Source organism: Tinamus guttatus, unplaced genomic scaffold (genome assembly GCF_059628265.1).
Source record: "Tinamus guttatus ecotype Peru unplaced genomic scaffold, ASM5962826v1 Tinamus_guttatus_pri_ptg000261l, whole genome shotgun sequence".
Lineage (NCBI taxonomy): Eukaryota > Metazoa > Chordata > Aves > Tinamiformes > Tinamidae > Tinamus > Tinamus guttatus.
Genome location: NW_028288795.1, coordinates 1,500,203 through 1,507,763, shown reverse-complemented (window position 1 = coordinate 1,507,763; position 7,561 = coordinate 1,500,203). Strand labels below are relative to the sequence as shown.

At 64.0% G+C, this 7,561-nt stretch overlaps 2 protein-coding genes across 2 annotated transcripts; both read left to right on the top strand.

Annotated features, from left to right (window-relative positions):
- The first annotated feature begins 1,856 nt into the window (after positions 1-1,856).
- Positions 1,857-3,224, top strand: PEX11G (peroxisomal biogenesis factor 11 gamma). The gene is made up of 5 exons (XM_088527169.1): positions 1,857-1,982; positions 2,049-2,234; positions 2,306-2,484; positions 2,578-2,628; positions 2,743-3,224. The coding sequence occupies exons 1-5, from the start codon at positions 1,857-1,859 to the stop codon at positions 2,966-2,968; spliced, it is 768 nt and encodes a 255-aa protein (XP_088383295.1). The 3' UTR covers positions 2,969-3,224.
- Positions 3,225-4,565: 1,341 nt separating this feature from the next.
- LOC104567609 (ectoderm-neural cortex protein 1) lies at positions 4,566-7,303 on the top strand. The gene is made up of 2 exons (XM_088527187.1): positions 4,566-6,365; positions 7,271-7,303. The coding sequence occupies exon 1, from the start codon at positions 4,632-4,634 to the stop codon at positions 6,348-6,350; it is 1,719 nt and encodes a 572-aa protein (XP_088383313.1). The 5' UTR covers positions 4,566-4,631; the 3' UTR covers positions 6,351-6,365; positions 7,271-7,303.
- Positions 7,304-7,561: the final 258 nt, after the last annotated feature.

The window sequence follows — 7,561 nt, the reverse complement described above, 5'->3', positions numbered from 1 at the left end:
CCACGCGGAGCCGGGGGACACGGGGACGGTTGTGCTCGGCGCCCCGGGCCGGGCTCTCCCGGCGTCGCAGCCTCCCGAATCATAGAATCATAGAATCACAGATGGTTAATGTTGGAAGGGACCTCTAGGGATCATCTAGTCCAACCCCCTGCACACGCAGGGTCACCTAGAGCACGTGGCACAGGGCTGCGTCCAAGCGGGTTTGAAGATCTCCAGAGAAGGAGATTCCACAACCTCTCTGGGCAGCCTGTTCCAGTGCTCTGGCACCCTCACTGGGAAGGGATTTTTCCTTAAGCTCCTGTGGAACTTTTGGTGCTTCAAGGGGAGCTCCCGGAGAGGAGCCTGTCGCTCCGGAGGGCAGTTTGCTCCTGTGTCTGCAGCTGCACCGGGCTGGCATGTGCGAAGCGCAGCGGGAGGCGCAGGGCCCTGCGGCTGCCCACGTCGCTGCCGCGTGTCCCCATGGAGCCGCTCGTGCCGCCCTGCACAGGGACAGGTCCCTCCCACGCAGTGGGAGATGCAGCCCGGGGGGTTCTGCGGCATCGGTAGGAGCTGTGGCCGGCCCATGGGACCTGCGTCCCTCGTGCGGAGCCCGGGACCCCTGCGCCCGGGACCCCTGCGCCCGGCGCGGCCTCGGAGGGAGGCAGGGACCATCCTGCCCTCTTTAAAACACCTGGGTGCAGATAATGCCAGCTCAGCACTCAGGAAATCCACGGGCGCTACCAGCCCTTCCGAAACACTCTGCTCATCCGCGGGGAAAGCGCCCGTTCATCCCCGCTCCCACTCGCCCGCTGCTCCGGGCTCAGCCCCTGGCACCAGAGCCAGGGAATGGGGGCAGCCCCAGGGCCCCCCTCTGCCTCCCACCTCTCTGCCTTTTCCCCCGCTCTTCCTAGGAGCACTCGGTGGGTCCCGCAACCCTGACACCGGCCCCGCTGGTTTTGCTCCATCTTCCCATGTTTATTCTTGCTGCCTCAACACCCTGTTGTGTTCTCATCCCGCTCCTGAAATAAACGTTCCCGGGAATAGCACACAGATGGACACAGCTGGCCAAGAGGCACAGGGACAGTTAAGGAGAGGTGTTTAGTGGCAGACCCAGCACAGGGAGTCCCTCCAGCGCGCCCAGCACGCGGCTCGCTTGGCTTTCGCTGCGGGCTGTAAACGGAGAGGCCGCAGTGCCGAGGGACACGCGGCAGGCGAGGGACCAGCGTCGGCAACTGGAGGCAACGCCGGGGAGTTGCTTAATGCCTCTGTCTGAATCCAAACGCGCCCTCCTTGGATTCAAATCCTCACCGTCCTTCCTGACAAATGCGACTGCAAAAACAAAACAAACTGCAAGTAAAGGAGGTTCAGGCCACTGGTTCAGGCCAGAAAACACTCGCGTCACCCAAATATTTTGAACATTGCCACATGACGGCAGGGAACACCCGCCGCTGGCGCAGGCCCAGGCGGCTGCTGGGAGGGACCCGCTGTCCAGGTCCCCTCCCTGTGAGGCGGCAGTGGCAGCGGCTCCTGCCTCCATTTTCCCATCTGCTTTGCACTTGCAGGGACCAAACTCTTTTTCCGGACAGAATCCAACACGGGAACGTGCTGCCCTGTCGCTGCGTCTCCATCCTCCCCACAGCCCTGCCGCCCCGCGCCTGCACTCGTGGCCTGGCACGGTGCGGCCAAGGCTGCTGCTCCTGGGCTTCGCCGGGCAACAAAGCACCGCGGAGGAGACACGGGGGACACATGCGGACACGGGGACACGAAGGGGACATGGGGGACACGGCGGGGACACGGCGGGGACACGGCGGGGACACGGGGGACACGGGGGCCGCCCCGCTGGACACGGGGCGGGAGGCCGGGCCCGGCCCGTCGCCATGGAGACGCCGCGGGCGCTGCGCGCTCCCGGCGGCCCCCGCGCGCGGCCGGCACCCGGAAGCGTTGCCATGGCGGCGGGCGGCCTGGTGGCCGTGCTCGAGTCCTACCGCGGCCGCGACCGCGCCGTGAGTGGCGGGGGGGAAGCGGCGGCGGCGCGGGGAGGCCGCGCTCTCACCGCGCTCTGCCCGCAGGTCCGCGCGCTCGGCTACGGCTGCCAGCTGGCGGGCGGCGCGCTGGCGGCGGCGGCGCCGGGCGCGGGGCTGCCCGCGGGCCTGCTGGCCGCGGCGGCGCAGCTGAGCCAGTGCCGCACCGTGCTGCGCCTCTTCGACGACCTCGCCATGCTCAGCTACAGCCGCAGCTACGGGCTGGGGCCCAAGGTGAGCGGCGGCGGCGGCCTCCCTGCCAGAGGTGCCGGGAAGGCCGCGCTGAGCGGGCGCCGTCTCCGCAGGACGAGGACGGCGCCGTGCGGGCGCTCTCGGTGCTCGTCAACGTGGCCGACCAGCTGTACTACCCGTGCGAGCACGTGGCGTGGGCCGCCGACGCCGGCGTGCTGCGCGGCAGCTCGCACGCCTGGTGGGTGCTCAGCACCGCGCTCTGGGCGCTCTCCCTGCTGCTGGGCCTGCTGCGGTAAGAACGGCCGGGGCTGGGACCGAGCGCGTCCTCCCGCGGCACGAGGACGCCGGCGGCGCCCGCCCGCCGTGACGCCGCTCTCCCTTCCAGATCGCTGCGAGTTCTGCTGCAGCTGAGACGGAGCCCGAGGCAGCGTGCGGGGTACGGCCGCTCGCCTTCGCCGCGAGCGACTTAACCCGAGCATTTCCCGCTCGGAATAACTACTGATATCGCTATCCTCTAGTCTCCTAACAGTGCGATTTTTATTTCCAACAGTAACTCTGCGTCTCCGAGGCAAAAGCAAATGAGAGCCCAGGTGAAGGCTGAAGTCCTGAGCATCATTGGCAGGCTGGCAGATCTCTGCAACGCCATCCACTGGCTGCCCCCAGGGTTTCTGTGGGCCGGCCGGTTTCCTCCGTGGTTAGTCGGTCTGTTTGGGACCATATCTTCCCTGATTAGTATCTACCAGGCATCTGCAGGGAGAAACTCCGGGGCTGAGTGATCCATAGGCTTCAGGAATCCATTTTCTACATGGAAAAAGCCGTGCGTGTTGTAAGCAGGGTATGTTTTAATTTTTCTAGGTGCCAATGGTTGTGATTCTGGGCATCCCATAATTGAAACTGGGATCAAGATCCCTTTTACAGAGAGGATGGATTAGGGTTAAAATAGTTCTAATGGCTTTTCATCACACTAAGTTCTTTGAGGCGAATGCTCTGAAAATTATGCAATCTCATCGGGGAAAATTAGGTTATGGGTAAGAGATGTGGCCACAGTTCTGTTACGCAAAACTTGGGCAAGAGACATAGAGCTGCTGAGAGATTCTTAAGCTCCAGGCTCAGCGCTTGAGGCCTCATCAGAAACCGGCAGGTGACCTGAATCCCGGAGGATTCTCCAGCAGATATTTGGGGTTTTGAGGCCACCCCAGCTACCCCACCGCAACGGCAGCAAGTGGCCGAGGGAGGTGGGTTCTGGCCGTGACAGTTCAGTTTCTTTGGAGGTGACGTGAGAAAGGAACAGCCACCGCTACCAACCTCTTGCTGAGCTTCCTTGCAGTCAGTGTTACCGTGTAAGGAGAAACGGGAGACGTCAGGACGTCCGCGGCCAACGCGCACGGGACCTTGAGCTGTGCCTTGACAGAGGGCCACGGGGTGGAGCCCTTCCACCAGCCTCCGCGGGCCGTTTTCAAAAAGCAGCAAATCTATTAATCACCTTCCGCGGAAGGGATCAAACAACCGCGGAGAGGAGTTTCACAATCGGATTCCAAGCTGTGCCAATAATAAATGAGCCGAATGTTCCACAGGTGGCCTTGAGCGCGCGTTGCAGCTGATAACGGGGGACCCGCTCTTGAGCTGGCCGTGGAAAGTTCCAAACTGTTCCCGGGGCAACAAAAGCCGTTTGTGCTGCGTTGGCTAAACGCGCGCGAGGGAAGTGGCCAGCGTCTGCGCTTGGACTGCTCAATTCAGAGCCCCAACTACTTTGATTTGCCTAAAAATGCATCTTTTGAAGCAGTTCCACTTAGCCTGCGCAGTGCTCATGTTCCGCGTGGTTTAATAATGGCCGGTCTGCTCCTCCTAGCCAGGGTTGGGCTTGATTTTTGTTATTTTTTAGTATTTTTGGCAAGGAGAAGGGGGACTCAGCTGCTACCTTGCTGCACAGAGGGGCCCCAGCCCCTTGTACTCTTTGTCCCTTGCGCTGTTCTCGCTTCCCTGCTTGGCTGCAGGAGGGAGCGGTGCTCCCGCTGGGGGGAAGCTGCTTCTTGCCGCGCTATCGCGACAACGACATCGCGACAGGGACATCGGGGGTCCCCCGCGGGTGGAGGGGGGTGTTGCGGAGCGGCGCATGCGCGCTGCCGGCCCCGCGATCCCATTCACAAAAGAGCGAGCCGAAGGCGCTGCGGGCGCTGATTGGCTGCGGCCCGGCTGCGTCACGCGGGGGGGCGTGGCCGGCGGCGGGGAGGCCACGCGGCGGCGGGGGCGGCGGCGCAGAGCGCGGCGGCAGCGCCCGGTCCCGGTCCCGGTCCGGACTCCTCCGCGTCCCCCTGTCCGAAGCGACCTCCTCTCGGCGCCACCGCGCGCGGGGGCCGGCTCTGCCCCCGCGATGTCCGTGAGCAGCCACGAGACCCGCAAGTCGCGCTCGAGCTCGGGCTCCATGAACATCCAGCCTCCATGAACATCCAGCTCTTCCACAAGCCGGGCCACGCCGAGAGCCTCCTCACGCAGCTGAACCTGCTGCGGCAGCGGCGCCTCTTCACGGACGTGGTGCTGCGCGCCGGGGCGCGCGCCTTCCCGTGCCACCGCGCCGTGCTCGCCGCCTGCAGCCGCTACTTCGACGCCATGTTCGGCGGCGGCCTCAAGGAGAGCCGGGACGCCGAGGTGAACTTCCACGACTCGCTGCACCCCGAGGTGCTGGAGCTGCTGCTGGACTACGCCTACTCGGCGCGTGTGCTCATCAACGAGGAGAACGCCGAGTCCTTGCTCGAGGCGGGCGACATGCTGCAGTTCCACGACGTGCGGGACGCGTCGGCCGACTTCCTGGAGAAGAACCTCTACCCTGGCAACTGCTTGAACATGCTGCTGCTCTCGGACGCGCACTGCTGCCAGCGGCTGCTGGAGCTCTCCTGGAGGATGGCCCTGGCCAACTTCACCTCCCTCTGCAAGACCGAAGACTTCCTGAGGCTGCCCAAGGCCAAGCTGCTCGAGCTGGTGGAGAGCGAAGAGCTGGAGGTGGAGGACGAGACCGTGGTGTACGAAGCCGTCCTGGGCTGGATCCGCTACGACCTGCCCCGGCGCCACGAGGACCTGCCGGAGCTGCTGCGCTCCGTGCGCCTGGCGCTGCTGCCCGAGCCCTACCTGCGGAAGCGGGTGGCCTGCGAGAAGCTGGTGACGAGCCACAAGCTGGGCGAGGAGATCGTGGCCGACGCGGTGCGGTGCAAGATGAGGCTGCTGCAGAACGACGGCCTCGTCACGGGCTGCTGCGCCCGGCCCCGCAAGGTCAGCCAGGCCCTGCTGCTGCTCGGCGGCCAGACCTTCATGTGCGACAAGATCTACGTGCTGGACCGCAAAACGAGCGAGATCATCCCCCGCGCCGACATCCCCAGCCCTCGCAAGGAGTGCAGCGCCTGCGCCATCGGCTGCAAGGTCTACATCACGGGCGGCAAGGGCTCCGAGAACGGCGCCTCCAAGGACGTCTGGGTTTACGACACCCTCCACGACGAGTGGGCCAAGGCCGCCCCGATGCTGGTGGCCCGCTTCGGCCACGGCTCCGCGGAGCTGGACCACTGCCTCTACGTGGTGGGGGGCCACACGGCCGGCAGCGGCGCCTTCCCGGCCTCCCCGTCCGTGTCGCTCAAGCAAGTGGAGCACTACGACCCGCAGCTGGACAAGTGGTCCCTGGTGGCGCCGCTGCGGGAGGGCGTCAGCAACGCGGCCGTGGTGGGCGCCGGGATGAAGCTCTTCGTTTTCGGCGGCACCAGCGCCAACCAGGAGAAGCTGCCCAAGGTGCAGTGCTTCGACCCGGGCCAGAACCGCTGGACGGTGCCCGCCAGCTGCCCCCGGCCCTGGCGCTACACGGCCGCCGCCGTCGTGGGCAGCCACATCCTCGTCCTCGGCGGGGACACGGAGTTCTCGGCCAGCTCCGCGTTCCGCTTCCACAGCGACAGCTTCCAGTGGTCCAAGTTCGGGGACGTGGCCGCCAAGCGCATCAGCTGCCGGGCCGTCACCTCGGGCAACAGGCTGTACGTGGTGGGGGGCTACTGCGGCGCCCAGCGCTGCAAAACGCTGGACTGCTACGACCCGGCGTCCGAGACGTGGAGCAGCGTCACCACGGTGCCCTACTCGCTCATCCCCACGGCCTTCGTCAGCACCTGGAAGTACCTGTCCGCCTGAGCCGCGGCCGTGCAGGTAAAGAGCCGCGTCCCCGGCAGGGATACAGGGAGTCTGGGCCCGGAGCTCTGTCCTTGCTGCTGCCCCAGGGTTACAGCCAGTGGCATGGATGTAAGTGCATCCTTGCTGGAGCCGTCCTGGAGCAGCCCCGTGCCGACACGGGCTGCAGGAACGCGCTGCCGGGCCGGCACTTTGAGACCTCCAACCCTGCAGGCGTCTCCTTAGCCCCTCACAGGCTGCGGGAGACGATAAGTATAAATAACAGAACATAAAACCCAACGTGGAGCCCTGGCAGCGCGTCTCGGCCCGCGCGAGGAGTTTGGGGAATGCTCCCCGGGAGCGGGATCGGGTGTCCCGGTCCGGAGCGCGCGCCAGGCGCCGGCCGGGGCTGCTTTTAGCACAGCCCTGTCCCCTGGTGCCACCGCGCGTCTGCCAGCGTCCCAAATAGCAGCCACCGGCCTGGGGGACGCCAGGGCTGGTGCCAGGACAGATTACAGCTGGGATGTGGTCCCAGCGTGGTATGAAATTGCATTTTCGAGACAAGCCCTGTCTACATATAAACACAGGGTTTCTCCATCTTAATTAGTCTCTGGCCCCTTGCTTGCCATTTCTTTTCTGCTACACAGCAATTAATTTTTTTAAAAGTTGGCAACTGAAATTAGGCCTTTCTAGAGACTCTTGGCAGAAAAGAGGCCGGTGAATCACAGATCCCGGGGAGGGGGATTATTCTTTTTCCCTTAGGAGATATCTACTACCCAAATGAATATCTGATGCAGTAAAACCTTCTGTTAACACCTCCAGACAACTCCTGGCTCTGTGCACAGAGTGAAGGGGAGGGAAGGAAGGAGCAGTTCCCCAGTAACAGATTCCAAGGCCCCAAGGTTTAAGGCACCTTATTCATAACACTCTCTTCTGCACTGCAGGTTTCACATCTGATTCTGCCAGGGTCTTCCTTCCCCCCAAGGATCCCGACCGAAGACCTGGGCAGCAGGGGAGCCTCCCGTCTACCTGGCAAGTCCGAGACCCTCCACGCCTGGACGTTCCCCTTGCAGGGATCTTATCTGCAGGGATCTTCTTATCCGCAGGGATCTCGTCACAGCTTCAGGTTTGAACTGCTTTGAAATGCGGTGGGGGGAGACGCTGGAGAGGCCCCCATGGACTAGCAGCTTGTGCTGTCCCTGGAGACTGCAGGAGTTTCCAAATTTTCCATGAAC

Excerpts from the sequence above, each read along its gene's own strand:
- PEX11G (XM_088527169.1), top strand. The coding sequence starts at position 1,857 with ATGGAGACGCCGCGGGCGCTGCGCGCTCCCGGCGGCCCCCGCGCGCGG. Across the intron at positions 2,235-2,305 it reads GCTACGGGCTGGGGCCCAAG|GACGAGGACGGCGCCGTGCG; the intron begins GTGAGCGGCGGC and ends CCGTCTCCGCAG. Across the intron at positions 2,485-2,577 it reads CTGCTGCTGGGCCTGCTGCG|ATCGCTGCGAGTTCTGCTGC; the intron begins GTAAGAACGGCC and ends TCTCCCTTCCAG.
- LOC104567609 (XM_088527187.1), top strand. The coding sequence starts at position 4,632 with ATGAACATCCAGCTCTTCCACAAGCCGGGCCACGCCGAGAGCCTCCTC.